This window comes from Protobothrops mucrosquamatus, unplaced genomic scaffold (genome assembly GCF_001527695.2).
Source record: "Protobothrops mucrosquamatus isolate PMUCROS unplaced genomic scaffold, P.Mucros_1.0 scaffold26, whole genome shotgun sequence".
Lineage (NCBI taxonomy): Eukaryota > Metazoa > Chordata > Lepidosauria > Squamata > Viperidae > Protobothrops > Protobothrops mucrosquamatus.
In genome coordinates, this window is record NW_015386411.1 from 286,155 (window position 1) to 304,738 (window position 18,584).

At 37.5% G+C, this 18,584-nt stretch overlaps 2 protein-coding genes across 2 annotated transcripts in view; one reads left to right on the forward strand and one right to left on the reverse strand.

The window, feature by feature from the left end:
* Positions 1–7,897, reverse strand: part of CEP290 (centrosomal protein 290) — a gene marked incomplete in the record, with an annotated part of 54,865 nt that extends 46,968 nt beyond the window's left edge. The window contains 4 exon segments of the mRNA XM_015810965.1: positions 599–668; positions 3,236–3,313; positions 3,399–3,519; positions 7,813–7,897. Coding sequence (XP_015666451.1) covers positions 599–668; positions 3,236–3,313; positions 3,399–3,500 — 250 coding nt within the window.
* Positions 7,898–14,784: 6,887 nt separating this feature from the next.
* Positions 14,785–18,584, forward strand: part of TMTC3 (transmembrane and tetratricopeptide repeat containing 3) — a 34,687-nt gene continuing 30,887 nt past the window's right edge. The window contains exon 1 of the mRNA XM_015810969.1: positions 14,785–15,122. The gene's annotated coding sequence lies outside the window, so the exon portion shown is untranslated. The remainder of the gene's footprint in view (positions 15,123–18,584) is intronic.

The window sequence follows — 18,584 nt, forward strand, 5'->3', positions numbered from 1 at the left end:
TAGTAGCATCAAAAACAGCTCCTCCTTTGAATAAAATTTAATTGTAAATTATATCTACATATAATATAAATTATATTATATGTAGGGGTACCATGTTTCATAATTGAACCTTGCATATTCCATTTTTAATATTTATCTATTCTTTCAAAGAATTAAAAATGAGTGAACTCAATTGATCATTAACATCTCTCAATTTATTTTAAGGAAACTTTTTCCTCATTTTATAAACTGAAAATTCAATTCACTTTAAGTTGAAATTATGTGATGCTTTGGGCCCAGCTTTAGAAGTTGGACATCATTAGTCATCATCAAATGTATGTTTTCAATGTTTCCTTATTTGACTGAGAATAACAGAATAAATGAAACAGTTATATTTCTACTGAAACTAATTGTAATAAGGAATCGCACCAGGAAAGATCCAACTGAGTAAAAGGTAACATTTCAAAACTAACAGCAAAGTAAAAGCAAAACAATGAAGCCTAGAAGATTGAATTCTGAATTCTCTATGGAACTGGAAATTCCACTCTATTGATGCTTCTGTATTTTTCCCCAAAAAATGTCAAGATGTTTACATGTTATGTATCTATAGAAAAGTTACCAAATTTAGCTTGCTCTTCTCCAGCTTTCTCAACTTCTTCTAGAGCCAGTTCTACTTCTTGATTTTTCATCTATTAGAAAAAATGCAAACAATATTAGTAATTGCTGGAAACAAAATAAAATCACATGGATCAAAACATAATGTTGTTTAAAATAAGATATAGTTTATTACAGATAAACCCCTAATATCAACACCCCATTTTAGTCTCATGATACAAGTTATAAACATGCCAAAAATCTAAGATAAGCTTTATGTAATTATACCCTTCTACAAGGGTATACAAGTAAAAAAAAAACCCTCAGAGTTTTTATTAATCCAAAACAACTACAACTCTATGTTTATTATGGAAAAGTGTGTTTGTCCCATTTTCATCCAACTACTAGATTTACCATACAAAATGACTGTACATGAATTGGCAAAGGCAAATGTTGTTGTTGTTTTTTCTCATTACTTCTCAGGAAATCTTTCTTCTTAGGTCACTTGCCTTCTTCACTACTTCTAGCCTCATAATTGCTTTTATATTACAGTATTTAAATATTTAACAAACCATGCTCATTTCTATTACTATTTGTGGGTTTACTTTCTAAAGTGCTACAGGACTATTGACATACATCTGTAAATATTTTAGAGGTTCCAGGAATATTATAAACACAAACAGAACACGTTCCAATGCTTACTTATGGAATTATAGTGCAAGAGGGAAGAGCCTATTCAACTAGCCTGTCCAGGCAACTGAGTGATAACATAAGCTTTCAGAGGGAACCACGGGTTATTCCCAAAGCTCTGGTATATAGTTCAATGGAGCCCTTGTTCATAGCTTGTAATGAAGGACTCAGACTGGATCGTGTCAATGTGGATTCTCTCTTTATGGATTCCACAATCTCCGCACCCCAGTTTATAGGGAAGCACTAGGAGATAAAATGATGCAAGGGGTGCCAAGAAGAGTAAATCTAAAAAGGGACAAGTGATAATCTTTATTAGGACTTTCCTTGTTATTATGTCTGCAGATAACCCGATAGATGAAATCCGATAGATGAAATCCATTAAAGAACTTCAAGGCAAGAATTCTTCCTTAAAGAACATTTTATTCAGGAAACAAAGTATCGGCACTACGTAGCTGAACCCAAAACTAGATTCCCTTCCCCCAGATACAAAGTAACAAGTTGCAAGTCCCACCCCCATGAAGCAGTCATAAATCACATTCTCCAATTAGCCTGGAGCGGGGCTCTCTCCCCAGCTCCTCAGCCCACCAAAATGTTATCGGTGTATGTCCTTGAGTTCCTATGGAGCTGCGTTGTTATTATGGCTAGCTGAGCTCAAGCATTCACCCCATCCCCCCTTCAACACCTAATTTCTAAACAGAAGAAAAAACATGTTAAAAGCAAAGTAAAAATGGCTGCAATTTCTATCAATTGTCAGAGCAGGAACATCCAATGTTACAGCGTTGACACCATCAGTGGCCTTGTTTCACGTAACCAGTCTTTTCTGGGTAAATAAGAGTCTGGAGTGCCCCTGAAAGGCCTCTGTGAGGGCTATTCAAAGAATCTGTTGGATAACATTATTTGGATTTGTTCTAAGCTGGACTCCTGTTGGGCAGGTCCTATGGAAATAAGTGCACAATCTTGCTCCATTGTGTGGGATGACTTTTAGGTCCTAAGGAAATGCACAAGGTCCTTGCAGCTGTGAGTTGTGCATCATGTTCCTCCTGGCTAGTTAAGGTTTTTGGAAGATGGCATATAGTTGGATATAAATAGAGGTTAACACCTGTTCACAAGAGGGGATGAGTTTGCCTGTCTTAAAAGAAGCAACAGGCTACCCGCTTCTCAAAAAACCATCCTTGGATCTGACAGAGTTGAAAAAATTTCAGTCTCCAACTTTAAAATTTTAAGGGAAAATTGTTGAAAGGCTAGGCACTCCGTTTCAAAGGATTATTGAAGAAAAGCAGATTATCAGGACTCTTTTCAGTCTGGATGTACACCAGGTTACAGCACAGATATAGCATTTACCTCCACCTGGAATCTTCAACTACTCCAGGATGCAGTGGCACATATAGTTCTGGGCACTCTGAGGTCTGTGTTAGATTACTGGGAAATGAGTTTATATTGATTGCCAGTTTCTTTCCAGGTGCAATTCAAAGCACTAGTTATCACAATTAAAGACCTGAATGGCACAGAGCCAAATTATCTATATTCTATAGGACTATTTCTCCCTGTGGATATATATCCATTCCACCAGATCAGATAAGGTGGGTGCATTCCAGTCCTCTTTACTAAACAATATAATCTGGTGTACCTTCTTTGCAGCAATCACCTATGCTACAGAACAGCCTTTCCCCTGAGATCTGGAAGACCCCTACCCTGTTAGTTTTCTGGCAGGCCATGAAGACTTAACTCTTCCCTCAAAAGCTGGATGGAGATAGGAGTTGAGCACAACATATGTGTAATTTAATACAGGATTACTGGGATATCTTGATGGCATATTATGTATTTTTGTGGGAGAGGAGTATTTTTCATGTATTCATAATGGTTTGATGATTGCTAGACACTTAGGATTATATTCAATATAAGTAAATAAAGTATTATAATAAATGTTTATAAAAATGTTATTTAGAAATCTTAACGATATATCAGTACTGACCTTCATTAATGATTGAGAAATTTTAAAAAGTTGAATTAAATGTCCAGGAGTCTCATCTTTCAAAGCATTACCATCAACCTAAAATATATAAAATATAAATATTTGAGAAGTACACATTAAATACTTTTAATTACTGACATATTGAATATATCATGCAAAGTACCTTGGCCACAGTCTCAAACAAACTATCTGCTAGTTCCTCCTGACGAGGCAAAGCATCAGGATCTACTCTCATAATTTTCTTCCATTCCAAAATAGGTGCCATCCTGAGTATTCATTTACTTCTGAAAAAAATTAATCACATTGAAAAGGTTTCATTACATTTACCAGAATTATTCAGTATAACATTTATAGTATTTTTATTAGTAAGCTATTACATCTAAGAACAGTACTTTCCCCATTAACAACAATTCTATGAGGCAGGTTTAGACTGAGTGGTTATTGGTCCACAGGCATTCACTAAGCTTCCATTAACCAAGAATGGAATAGAACTTCATCTTGCCTTTCCTAATCCAACCCCTTAACTACCACATTGACTCTCAAATGAAATGTTACTAGATACAAGGAGTTAAATATTTTAAGACTAAAAGCCAACATTTTTATTTATGCACCCAAAATATTTTTCTTTATTTCCATGTATAGGTCCTCAACATGCTCACTTAGGAATACCATAAGTTGAGATGGGGGCAACTGTAAAAATTAATAAGAAAATTTGAAAATTTGAAAATGATCCAATTTTAGTTTTTGTATGTATTCTACTTCTTGGACTTGATATTATGTTAAGGGGTTCCCTTATCATTTCCTTGTTTTAATTGTTTTTAATCTTCATATTAATAAAAGATTTGATTACCATAACGTTTGGGGCAGATTGTGAATGAATGCAAGCGATAACTACAACATCTGAAATACTATTTCAGAACAATTATCCTTAATATTTTGGAATTCTCTAGTTGGGAAGGCCACAGATTCAAAAATCCCTTTGCACAAATTAGTTCTATATGTCTGTACCTATGAAAACATCTATAACTAGGATTACCAATCTTGTTTCTATCTAAACTGATAGACATAATAGCAGTATTCCAGACATAATAGGTTGTTCACCAAAGCACCAGGCAGAGGGAAGGACGAGAAACAATAGTTGGAAACTGCTCAAAGAGAGAAGCAACCTGGAATTAAGGAGAAACCTCCTGACAGTGAGGACAATCAACCAGTGGAACAGCTTACCCCCAGAAATCGTGGGTGCTCCATCACTGGAGATTTTCAAGAAGAGACTGGACAATCACCTGTCCGAGATGGTGTATGTTCTCCTGCTTGAGCAGGGGGCTGGACTGGAAGACTTCCAGGGTCCCTTCCAGCTCTATTATTCTATTCTATTCTAAACTAGTACTAATAAATTCAATTAGATTATTTCTAAGAATGTGCATAATATTATAACCATATAGAACATTTTCACACAGTTTTGTGACATGTTTAACCTGTCAACCTTGCAGTGTAAGGCTTTGAAATTACAGTGCCATTTTGAGATGTACAACAAATGTTAATGTAATGTGTTAAATTTAAATATAAATCAAATCAAATTTAGTTCACATCTTAAGAGCTCTTCTACTTTTTGCAGTATAGACAGCAGTGCACTGTTCAACAAGCAATTGTAACTCCCAGGACAGGAAACTTTCTATAGCTCTAAGTCATCAAGCTTTTGAATTATTCCATTCAACTTCTCCCTCCCACTTTCTTTTGTTTTCATTTTTTCTTCATATCAGTAAGCATTCCATAACTGAATGAATCAGTGAATAAATGAATGAGTAATAAATAGACTCCTCTCACATCAAGCAGCTTTGCTTTTCTACAAGGTTTTACAATGTGTGGAATCTGTTGATAGGTTTTTTTAATATAGTTTATTGATTTTTTACAATAACTATCTTTAGTGCTTAGTAAACAGCGTGTTGTCTGGGTTCATATATTTAAAAACAATAATAATTAATTTCTATGGTTCCATAATCAATATATTAGTTAATATTTCTTTGATCTTCTTCCAATAGTATTCTCCTTTGTCAACATTAAGTGAATATAATTCTTAATACTTTCCATACAAAGTTGAATATAAACATTTTTCTTGTGTTTGTACCAATAACAATAACATCCATATGTAACATCTTTTCTGAACGGCTTATGTTTCAACTATATTTGTAAAAGTCATCTTATTAAGTCACTATGTGTCCTGTTTTCAAGATTCTTATTTAAGCTTAATTTCCCCTCAGTATTCAGACCATTCTTATCAGTCATAATTTTCTCAAAATTAATTACCTTTAAATATCCAAACTTTTCATTCTAATATTTTTAGAATCCTAATATTTTTACATCTCATATATTATAAAAATATTATACTGCTTATATATCTTATCCCTCTTACTGTAGGGCCCCTTTATATTCAACATTTATTTATTTATTCTTTTAACCATATTCAAACAAGTGTTTAATCATATAGTACTCCATCTGGTAAGTCGAATCGAGTCTCTTGAATCTAACTCTAGCCTTCCACTTTTGCCATGTAGCTTTCCATGTCAGTATTGCCAGGGGATTCTTCCTGTATTTTTATGAATATTGTTGGGAATAGGAAAGACAAGTTAAGTAAAATGTATGTTTTGTGTCTTCCAAATTTTAATGATTCTCCTGGCAGCTGTATAATCCATTTTGTTAGATCTTCTTTCTTATCCTTAAGTTTGTTTTGAAGTTCTGAAAGATAAAATATCTCTTCCATTTTCATTGTTATGGCAAAATCTTGCAGATTTTCTTTTGTTTGTATTAAGCTGTGGTTCTCTTCATTTGTAGTTTCTCCATTTGGGTCACTTTCCTCTGGTTTATGTTCTGTTATCTGATTTGTTCGTTCATTCTTTATTGTCATTTTCTGAGTTTTGTAATTGTAAGTTTAGGTTGGAGATGTGCTCATTTATGTCATCAAAGTTGTTTTTAATCTTATCATGGTTTGAAACAATTGTCATTTGAATCTGTCACAGCATTACATACATTTCCTCCTGGAAAGTATTTGCCTTGTCTTGGAGTATTGCTCCTGCAGATCCCCGATGTTCCAGGCTGGGGCCTTCAGAAGGGAATGTTAGGTGTGGTTTCCTGTCACTTTTAGTTAAGTATGCAATATCCATTTTGTCTCCCCCCTCCAGATAGTCTTTCAACAGTACCATAGTCTCTGTAATTAGCTTTGTCAAACCAGCCAATCTTAAAATCCAAACCACCAAATCTTATATAGTTCTTATCTTTATATATGGTTTTTGTAATCCAATGTGTTTCCAACTGTCAAAACAACATTAAAAGCAGTGTTTTATAGCACTTTTCCTGTCCAGGGGTCTTACAATTATCAACCAGTCAAAATTGCAATCAATATTGTTTCTTTGCAGGCATTTTTTATAAACAATGGAGAAGCTAAAAGAATTTTTTCCCCATGTTATTTTATTTGCTGTTTCTCCACATGGCTTCCATAGTACCTTTTCTTCACAAATTGAAAATGTTTTAATGTTTTGGAACATAATGGTCCACTTTCTCCAAGACACCATTTTTTCTCCTTTTTCATCAAATAATGTGCAGGAAGGAAAACATGAGATCAGACCAGCAAAGATCTGGTCTATTCTGCCCATCCAATGCTTCTCTCTCCCATGAACTTGGCTGGGCCTTAAGGGGGCGGGGGGGGCGCAAAACTTTTCGCTGCGTTAAGATTATCTATGCTACAGGAGAGAGAGTGAGTCTATTATGCCGAAAGCATTGTGGATTAGTGGCCATTCCGCCAGAGGCAGAATACACGTAGGCCTTTCACATGTATTTGGACCACACCAGAGGACTGGACGGCCTAAACGGCACATTAGGCACATAAGAAACCACCCTATCTCGCTTGCCAAGGACCGTTTCTCCCGGAAAGAGAGGTTTAAGTATCCCAAAGGATCAGAAAGGCTCAGTCAGAAACCGGAGGGTGCCAGGCGTAATCCCAGCGTCAACTCGGTCTCCTTCCCTCAACCCCGACTAAAAGCGGAACCAGTCCCCGTCTCTCCCCAAGCCTCTCCCCGGTCCCCGAGCCGCCCCTTGTGCTGACTCGCTTACTTTCCACCGCCTCTCCTCCCACCTTTCAGCCTCTTTCCTTTGTCTTCCCTCGCTGACTTCCGTAGTCGTTTAAGGCGGGGACGGCCGCTGCTAAGCAACGTGATCAAACAACCCTCGCCTACATTCACAAGAGGCCGGATACGCTTCCACTGGCACGAGCGCCCGGTCAAAACTCCCGCGGGACTACAATGCCCAAAGGGCAGTCCGCCAAGAAAACTCCGAGTCCCAAAATGCTTTGCTCGACGAACCGTTTGCAAACGCTCCGAGTCGGACAGCACTATCTAGCACGGGTAGAAAAATGAATGCCAGGCAATAAAGAGACCCGCGCTCCTTAGGGAACGGAGTTAACGGACCCTCGCGCAAACGGGAAAGGAAAAGGCATGGACAGCTCAATACTAAGGGAGCGAAGTATTTCCCTTTCCAGGGAAAGCGTCGTAGGAAAGACTACACGCCCCAGCCAGCCCCACACCGACCTGGAGACAATCTCTTTGCGATATCCGCCGCTTGGAATGCTGGGAAGAGGGAGGTGGGGGAGTGGCCGAAAGCCTCCTTGTCGAGCGTTCCACAGGGGACACAGAATGAATGCTTGCGCATGCGTAATTGAGGAGGGAGTCTCCGGTTGTTCATTCGTTCTGATTTGGGGGTCTTATGGCGAGTTAAGTCTGAAGCTGCTGCGGAGTAAGTCATGGCGGGGAAAGGGGTTCATCCGCGGCAGTCCCAAGTAGAGGATCCTGCGGAGTGAAACGCGGAGACAGAGTCTATGAGGATCTTTTGGGAAGCTGGGTAACTTACGCGCGTGCTGATCTTACGTGCAAAGGTAATGGGAAAAGAAAAAGGACGCGGAGAAGGAAAACACCAGAACTTGTCCGTCAAATGTGCAGTTTAAGCCCGAAAGGGACGATTTTGTTTGATCTTTTGTAAGTTGCGTTCGGTTTCTCTTTAAGGTGAACACGTCCCCTCGATTACCTGTTATTAATTTCCAAAAAGGCTAGCAGGCGTCACACACGTGACGTTTATAAAGACCTGAATTGGGTACTGTAATGGTATCTTTGTGAGTTTTGCAGAATCTATAGATGTATTCTACTTAAGTGTTACTTAGCTGCATAATTCATATGGGCCCAACTTCATATATTGTACAATAAAATACTGTTAGTGTTCACTATGAAGGGCCAAGTGCTTGATTAAAGCACCACTGAAATTGATCTGCCTGCTTCATTTATAGCTTATTTCTTTGGCAAAAGTATTACTCTTGCTAGGTTTGGAACATGTGTATCACTTATATTTTGTAATGATTGTGTGTACTTGTCATAGTATATTAATCCGAATTATTTACCCAATTTAAAAGAGTATGAAGTCTGCTAGTGAGATGCATAGTTCTTAATTTCACCTTCTGAGTGATTTGGAAGTGGGATGAAGAAATACTTCTACGTGCATTAATTACTTAATGGCATAGGCAGTTGAGTATCCTGAAGTGGTAATTTATAAGAAAAATTTAACTCTTGAATACAATTTAGATTTCAGTGGCATGTGTATTTTACAGGATTCATATTGGCATGTTATTCTGGCTACTGGGTTTCTTTTCCCACACACACACATTTTGTCTATCTTGGGCTCCTTATTTCATTCAGATATATTGGACTTCATTGTTCTATCTTGCTACATTTTCAAACAGTGTTCAACTTTTTTTGTAACATTGTTCTCTTTATTCATATTTATACAGTTGTTAGCTTCTTTATAAGCCTGGAAAATATAAGAGCTGTAGTTATTAAGGCCTCAGCAAATGATTGGACCTGGCTGAGGTTGAGGTCTGATTTATACCTAAGTGGGAGACTCAGGAATGTAGGCTAGACTGGGAAATTGAGGGGGGGGGAGAATCCCCAAAGAAACTAATGACTAACCATTTTTTTAACTGGTGCCAAGTGAGCTACCTGGAAGTATCCATGAAATAATTAGAAATAAAGTTCAACAGAAAAGAATTTGGGGGCTTTAGTTCGATGTAGAGAGCCACTTTGGGCTAATGGTTAAGGTACCAGGCTAGAAACCAGGATAATATCAACTGTAATCCTACTTTAGAGGTGAAGCCAACTGGTTGAACTTTCAGCTAGTCATTCTCTCTCCAGGAAGAAGGCAAACTTCCAAAAATATTGCCAAGAAAATTGTAGGGACTTGTACAGGCAATCACCACCAACACTGACTTAAAGGTACAAAAACAAAACCAAAAACTGATACAGTATATAGTCAGGATAAGAAGGTTGCCTGTGAAATCCTAGGAAAGTTCTGCCTGAAATACTAAAGGAAAACAAGTCATGCCGGCATCAACAATATTAGTTAGTAGTTGAACCAAATGCTTGATTCTATATAAAACAGCATCAGTGCTTTATATAAATATTCTGGATACATCAGCCACTCATGTTCTGTCCTAAATGCCAGTAAGCAAATTACAGCTGCCCCATCAGTACATTTTTTAACAATCAGGCAGATGGTTACATAGCTAATTATCTGCATACGTAAAATGTTGAAGCAATTAATGCAATTTAGAACACCTAGCAGTCAGGACAAAAATAGCATATTTCTCAATTCCAGTACTATAGAGTTGATTGCCTTGGGGGCAGGGGTACTTTATAGCTGTATAGAATATTCAAGATACAGTTCAATTACTTTTGGTCTGTTCTACANAAAAAAAAAAAGCTTTACATGCCACATTAAAGATGTTTTGAAATTTATTAGATTTTTTTAAAAGAGAAATGAAAAGACAAATCATGGATATCTTCTTGGAACTGATTTTATTGTTTACTCTAAAAAGAAAATGTTTGGAGTCCAAAAGCTTCTTATCAATGTAATCTTATGCAAATTATTCTTGATCCATAGAAATTCTAAAAAATAGAAATATAGATGATAGTTGGTCAAAGTTTTGTTCAGAAATCTGTACAGCTACCCCAGAAATACTAGTACGATAATAAGGGAGAGGACAGAGGACAGAGGATAGTAAGATATTACCTTAGAAGATTACTACCCTACAGGTTGCCTTCAGATGCTTCTTTTGGGTCTCACCAAAAGAGGCATATTGTAAGAGCACATTGAACTATTTTTTAAAATATAAGAATTTAATTAGAAGCAATGCCGCCTTCCATAACTTTAGTTTAAATGAGGATATTTTAAAATTACATTTTCCTGAGCTCTTTAGTTACTCGATTCACTATTTCACATTGTCCCCATAGTTTCTTAAAGTCATCACAAAGAACTCCATACTTTGTCTTTTCAATCAGGTCCTGACAATTCCTTCCAGCACTTTATTTGAGTTAGATACCCACAAAGATATTCCTTTCACTTTGGAAATTGGTGGAAGTCACATGGCATGGATTCTGAACCTTATGTGATATGAGGTAAGATTTAGATCCAACTTTCAAATTGTCTCTTGGTGTTATGCTTCCAAACTCCGCTTAATTGTTTCATAGTTTTGAGTGTCACCCAGATATATCGTGAGGAAATCCTTATGAATAACATCATCTGCATTCCAAAAAACCTGTACCCGTGAGTTTTTCTGCCAAAGCCTAGAGGTTTTTTCCCCTTGCTGGAAATGTTTTATGACAGTATTCCATGGACTGATACTTTATGTCTGTGTCATAACAAAGTGCCCATGTTTTGTTGTCTATCATGTTATGTAGAAATTCCTCACCTCCATTTTTATAGTTTCAAAGTGTTCATCTTTCTCATCAGCATACGGAACCCATCAAGCACAAACTTTCTAATATTCAACAACACATATTCTATGAAATGCCAAGCCTGACAGCAATTTTCCTTTCCATAATCTACTGATTGTCCTCAATCAGTTCATTAATATTGCTCATATAAAACTTGTGAGTTGCTGTTATAGGTTGCTCATTTATTCTTGATCAAACATATCAGCTCTTCCTAGTTCACCATCTTTACACTTTTGGGGGCCCAGCTATGCACAGTGCTTATATTAATAGTCCTTGTCATCAATCTGCATTATACAGTAAATTTTAATTAGCTGTAAAAAAATTCAGTCACAATGCATTGCCTAAAGCACACTGACCAGTACTTCCTGTAGGTTTAGTTTCAATGACAACATAATTTTTTCTCATAACTGTAAAGAAAAAAATAGGAACTGAAAAACATCAGGGTTTCTAGTTTGTCAGTACTGTCATCTGTTGGTGATTTATACAATTGGAGCCAATCTTCATTACTTGTGTGTCTGCCAGTAATTATACTATACTTATCTGAATTTTAGTGACTGTATCTGATAGGTGAAGGATGGTACCATATGCCCTATTTGAGCATTCAGCAATATTGGATTACTTAAGGGAAATAGAAAGACATCGTTGGTTTAATATACCAGTTAAGCTGCAATTTAAGACCTCTGCCATTGAATATTTAGCTTTGCAATTGAGCATATAAAAACAGACCTTTCTGCCCCCTTTTTTCTCATCACAAATTTTATTATTTTATTATTAAATTTATATGTCACTCATTTTGTGAATTCAAGTTACTTTTCTGTAAAGAGATTCCTGTGGTATGTAAGAGCAGAGGAAAAAGACTAGGAATACCTGGAAATTGGACAGGATCATGTAGAATGAGACAATCAGGAATTACAGTATTCTGGAATCTTGAGGAGCTGCAAAGAATTCATCAGATATTTAAACACCACCACATGATTTTAAGATGTGCTTGAAGTCACTATTCATATGCAATAAAATGTTTCCTCTTTACAGGCCGAAAATGCGATGAAACCTAAAAAAACCTCTCAATAAATCCCACCCATGTTAGGCTTGAAAGCTAGCTGGGTGAACTTAGGCAGTCACTCTCTGTCAGTCATCTCACAGGGTTGTTGTTGGAAAAATAGGAAGAAGGAAGAATATTAGGTGTGTTTGCCGCCTTGAGTTATTTATAAAAATAAAGGAGGTATAAAAAAAACTGGTAAAAAGTTAAAATTTAAATTACCTCCTTTTACTAAGGATGTGTTGGAAAATCATTTGAAGATGAGCTAACAGGATGGGATTTAAATATGTTGGTTATACATGCTTATCTCGTTTATTTATTTGTACCCCAAATTTACAAATAATTCAAGGCAGTGAATATTATCCAACACATCATCTTCCTCCTGTATTCCCTACAACAACAACCATGTGATATGGGCTGGATTGTCTCTACTTGTGTTTTTCAGAACTAATATAAAGAAAAAAATATGAATAATTCAGATGTTAGAACATAAATTTATATAAAAATGTTATTTTTGGGCGGGAATTCATGGGTAGTTTGATATTCAGGTAATCAAACAAGTTATAGTAATATACAGAAAAAAAAATTGTTTATTTGAGCATGTACTGTACACATGACTGCCTTTCTGGTTCATTGTGGAGCAGTGGGAAATTGACTAGCCTTTTCGTTTCCTGTACTCTGGCTATCCAGGAATGGGAAATTCAGTTGAGCACTTGTGTTTTCCCTTTCTCTCTGCTGCCATCTCGTGGATATCTAGATATTTGCAGTGTGATAGCCCTATGTAACCAAATGGGTATTACAACACCATTACATGCGAGGAAACTATTTAATGTGTATTCTTCCATGCTATGGCATTGATATGATTTGTAGGCAGGAGGACAGATAAAACCTTTTGAAAAATACATAAAATATGGTAAGAATAATCACATTACCCTACATTTGCTATAAGAAAGCCCATTTAAAAGAGGGTTTTATTTGTTATAGGACTCGTATCCTGTCCCCTTTAATAAATGTTAGATTTTTATTTTTGAATGTTCATGTTACTCTACATAATAACCCCGCATGATTTCTTTTTGTATTTTCTATATTCTAAAACTGTTTTGTTTCTTGACAGGAAAAAAAATAGTTCTTCTGCATGCCTAATGGGAAATTGATTTTTTCTACTGAACAATTAAATAAAGAAAAAAAATTAAGCTGGGGATTTTTTTTTCTGTTTTCCTTAGTATATACTGTATATATTTCCTTACCTTCTATCCTTCCAGGTATATCTGCCTACATTTTTCCTTTCCATTGCGCAGAGATACCCTATTCACATGCACACATACTCTCAGTGAGTGGGCAAAGATAATAGTGAAGAGTCTTGTATAGTTATCTGGGCTGTGTTTAAAAAATGTGCACCAAGAAAAGCTCATTGTTTTAAGCCAAATTATATGTGTAAATTGAACCAAGTTGCTTCTGTTGGCTCTTACAAAATTCCTACTTTTTTCTAATAAAAATGAAGAACAACTTAGTTTTTCAACTATACTTTTTGTGTTTTTATACACAAGGTGATTTGAACCCTTTGGAAAAGACATTTAGATTTATTCTTATTCTAATATACTGGTTTTTTTCCAACTGGTCACTGTGAAACACACTTAGAATATATCTGATAGTTTACCAGTTATATAGGAACATGACTTGCTGCTAATCCATTATTGTTTACTATACCTGGCAATGGAGAGGTTTTCCATGTCATCTACTACTTGGAAAATGCAGACACTGAAAAATTTGGGAGACTTTCGCATACAAAGCTTATACTCTTGTCGTGAACCACAGCCCTTTCACTAAGCATTCTTTCTTTATAGGCAAAGCTCTTTGAAATCATGTCATTAATTTGTCATTTTTAAATGATGGATAAAGCAATAGAGAGGAATATGAGAAACAGGGGTAGTAAAGTAATAGTTGATGGTGATAGATATGATATTTGGGTATGCACATGAGATTTTTTCATTCAATGCTGCTTTCCCTGCCAAAGTAGCAGAAACTGCAAGGGATGATTATTGCATCACTTTATGCAGAGATAGGCAGAAAATCATCTAGGCTTAACAATAAGCTTTGTAGACAGTTGTTGTTCGTCCATCGATTTCAATGAAGACCTTGACATCTTGTGGATTGTGGGCCATCAACGGTGTGTCCGTAGATGGCTGATTAGACCGATGTTAGCACGGAATGTTCTGTAGAAACAGTAAGGAAGCCATTCTTAGTATATGTCCAAGGTTGCTTCACACTGAGCTTTTAATGAAAATCTGACACTCTTATATTTGAACTGGACCAGTCTCTTCCAGTTAGCAATAAGGGTGAGATTGGCTTAAGATCTGAACAGTTACAGGGAGCCATCCAGAAGGAGGGTTCTAATAAACTAATTAAGGTCACAGTTGAGCTTGTTAACTTGTGGTTAGGAGAGGCTGAGCTGGGGAGAAAACAACTCAATAAGAGATAGCTTGTTTAAATAATCTCTTTGCGCTATGAGGGGGCAAAAAATGGGAAAAAGGGGTCAGGCATAGGAGACTGTATGAGAGATCTTTATCTGAGATTGCAGCAACCAGTGATCTTCCCAGCATCTCCCTCTATGTATCTATCTCAATACACGCAGTGTCTCATGGTTTACTTAGCAACTATGTTTCTCTGTGACCATTTTACGGGAATCAATTGAAGTCACTAAATGACACTGTATTAATATTAGAACTGGCTTAAACACAAGTGTTGCTCAGATTATTTTCTTGGATAATTTTAATATTGTCATGCAATATTTTGCATAGCTTAAGAGTGTGTATATTCTGCACTTCCAACGGTTTAAGATAACTGAGTTATGGTGGCTTAAATGAAATTGATCTAAATATATTTCCTAAGACTGGTCTTATTTTCTTTTCTCTTTGTTCTAGAAAAGATCTATAAACACTGTAACAGATCACTTACAATACCACAGATTGGAAAAAAGATTTTAGAAATGGCTCCTCATGAAGAAAATGCATAAATGAAAAAAATATTATGCTTGACTGATAAGGTAAATGTTTTATAAAAATGTTGATTTTTGGATACTCATCCCTAATTCTTCTTTAATCATTGCTTAATTCTAAGATAAAATGCATGACTGAATTTTTTTTCCATTGTGCATTATTATTTTAATTCAGGCATAAAAATCTTGGTGAGCAGATTGAATCAAAATGTTAAATCAAGATTACTGATAAAATCAAATGTTTGTACAGTCCTTTTGAAACCTTTATTTTTATAATGGTGGTTGATCTCATTCTGCAAAAGAAAATGCCTTTTTCTCTATATGTACATTTTGATATTCTATTATTGCGAGATAGAACAATCAGGTAATAAATTTAAGAGGCCATAATTCTCACCTTTCTTTGGAGACTGAGTTTATATAATTTTATATAAGTGATTACCTCCTAGCTAAGGTTCTGTCATAAGAAGCATGTTCAGACTAATATGATAATTTTTTACTTTTAAGTAAAGGATCCTCTGGCAAGATATATTTGTCTACTAATATTTTTTCATGTGAAGAGCTATTGTATTTTATTTGGTTACAATCAGTATAACTAGTTCCAAGTGCCCATATATTTTCAGCAATTGCTGATTCACTGGAGAATCTAAGGATTTTGATTTCAATACTACATCCAGAAAGAATATCAACAGTTGCTACAGTTCAGTGGATGCCAAGATATCAGCACTTACTAGTAGTTTAAAGATTTATATGGTCTGAAAGGTCCATCCATAGTAAACAGTCTTACTTATGTTTTAATAAGTCAACTTAAAGTTTTTAATCTGTTTAATAGGACCTATAAACTTTACAAAAATACTTATGCTATGGTACTTAGCTGAAAAGTACTGAAATCTAAGAAGTTAAAGTATTATTATTATTATATTGGTAGATTAATGTAGTATCTTTCACAATACAGGTAGTCCTCGAGTTACGAATGTAACTGGAGAATTCGTGGGAATGAATCTCGTACCTTGAGATCTCTCCCTGCTCATTAAGACGCTCGTGCTCATTAAGTGAATATGAGGTATTTCAGGGTGGGGAAGGCCATAGTGATGGAACAGAACCCCCAAGGCCTCCCCGACCCACTAAGATACTTCATGCTTCCCCCTCCCTTCCTGCCACGCCGGACTCACTTACCTTGAAAAGATCCATCTCCGTTCTGCCGCAGTTTCTGCCTTTGAGGGAGAGGAGAGTCGATGGAAGCTCCTGGGTGCCTGCAATATTGCGCGAGTTCAGGCATTGGTGCTCTTTTGCAGAGAATGGGAGCCTGAACTCTCGCAGTGTTTGCAATGACTTATCTCCTGCTCCTGCGCCCAACTCCTTTCTGCCACTGCTGGAACAATTTTCACCAGGACAGATATCTTGGGGAGCTCCGTCTGCATGCAAATGCACGCTTAGAAATGGAGCAAAACGCTCCGTTTCTCAAGCACCCCACTGGCAGTCATGCGGAGCTTCCAGTCTCTGTCAGGTTTCCATTCGGATAAAAAGTGTTTCAGTGCCTATGGAGTGCTTCAAAATGCAGTGAATCCCTGTGTTTTGAAGTGCTCCATAAGTGCTGAAACACTTTTTATCCAAATGGAAACCTGACAGAGACTGCAAGCTCTGTATGCCTGGAATGGGGCACTTGAGAAACCGAGCCTTTTGCTCCATTTCTAAGCGTGCATTGGCAGCCACATGGAGCTTGCAGTCTCTGTCTCTGCCGTCACTTGATTGCCGAGGACGATAAGAAGAAGAGCGGTCAGGATTTGTGCCAGACGGTTCGACAGGCAACAAGTAGTCCGGGTGGAGTGAGTGACTGGGGAGAGGGGATCATGGCCACTCAGGTGGATACCGCCGCCAGCAGCTTGGGTTTCTCAGCTCTGTCTGAGTGGAAAAAAGTGGAGGCGCAGCAGAGGCATTGCTCTCAATAAGGCCGTCACATGAGTGAGCAGCGCATCCGAGTCTTCTTGAGAGCAATCCTGCTGCTGCATCTCCGCTTTCTTCCACTCGGATGGGGCCGAGAACCTGAAGCCGCTGCCGCCGCTTGAGTGGAGACATTAACAAGGAGAAGAGTAGTCAGGATTTGTGCCAGCCAGCCAGTCAGGCAAGGAGTAGGTCAGGTGGAGTGGGTGGCTGACTGGGGAGAGGGATCATGGCTGCTCAGGTGGCTGCCACCACTGGCAGCAGCAGTTTAGATGCAGGGGCCTGGCTCCGCAATGCCTCTCCACTCAGTTGAAGACTTTGTTTCTGCCCTCAAACTAAGGCCAGTACACATGAGCGAGCAGCACACCCGGGCAACAGACAGCATTAGTTCCTGTATCCAGCTGACTCCAATTCCATGCCTTGCCCCATAGGCATGCAAACAAAGCAAACAATCCCCCCCCCCCCGAGAATGGAAGCTTTTGGGAGCCATGATGTATTTGTGTTTGAACTCGTGCGATATTACGGCACCCAGGAGCTTTCATTGTCGGTCCGAAAAGCATTTCCAAGCCGATTCTCCTCTCCCTCAAAGGGAAAGAAACTGTGGCAGAGAGAAGACAAATTTTGCAAGGTGAGTATATCCAGCATGGCAGGAAGGGAGGGGGAAGCAGTTGTAGGGAGGGGGAGGGGAATAGGGTGAATGTTGCAGAGCCTCTGCAGTCATTCGTAAGGACGAACGACTGCTGTGGTGCTGCAATATTCGTGATTTTGGGACTTGCTCGTAAACACTAGGGGGTGCTTGTAGCGTAACTTCGAATGAGCATTAAGTGAATGCTCGTAACTCGGGGATTACCTGTAAAATGTTATCAAAGGAGATACATTTCCATTGCAAATTTTATATGTTACTTTCTGATCAATAAGTAATATATCTGATTTTAATTTTTTATCTATAATCACCTGATGCTCTTTTCCCCCTTGCTATTTATTCCAATATATAGGAAGTGTGTTGTATGTATTTGTGTGCCCATACCTATGGCCAGCAACCTGGTAAAGAGACAGTTAATTTTAAGAGGATTAACTCTTAAAGGAGGAAATTAATAATTTTGGGAAAGATATCTCAGTTCAAAGAAAGGTAACTCAGTTCAGAGTAGGTGATTTGGTCCCTAAGGATAACATACTATTTCTTTTGAAGTCAAAACTTCCTTTTCTTGTCATTGGAAGAGAAGGAATTAGGATATTATAATTCCTGAGACTAACCACACAAACCCGTGCATATCTCTTTAGAAGTGAAGCTCAGTGTGTAGGCTTGTATAAGGTAGTAGCTTTCCTTCTTTTCCCCCCCAAAGCATTACTGAAAGTATTGTTGGAATAGACCAGGGGTAGGCAACCTTGGCTCTTTTATGACTCGTGGACTTCAACTCCCAGAATTCCTGAGCCAGCATGGCTGGCTCAGGAATTCTGGGAGTTGAAGTCCACGAGTCATAAAAGAGCCGAGGTTGCCTACCCCTGGAATAGATGATTCTCTTCTAAGCAGTTATGAACCAGCCCAAGTTTTTGAACTATTTTTTTCAAAAC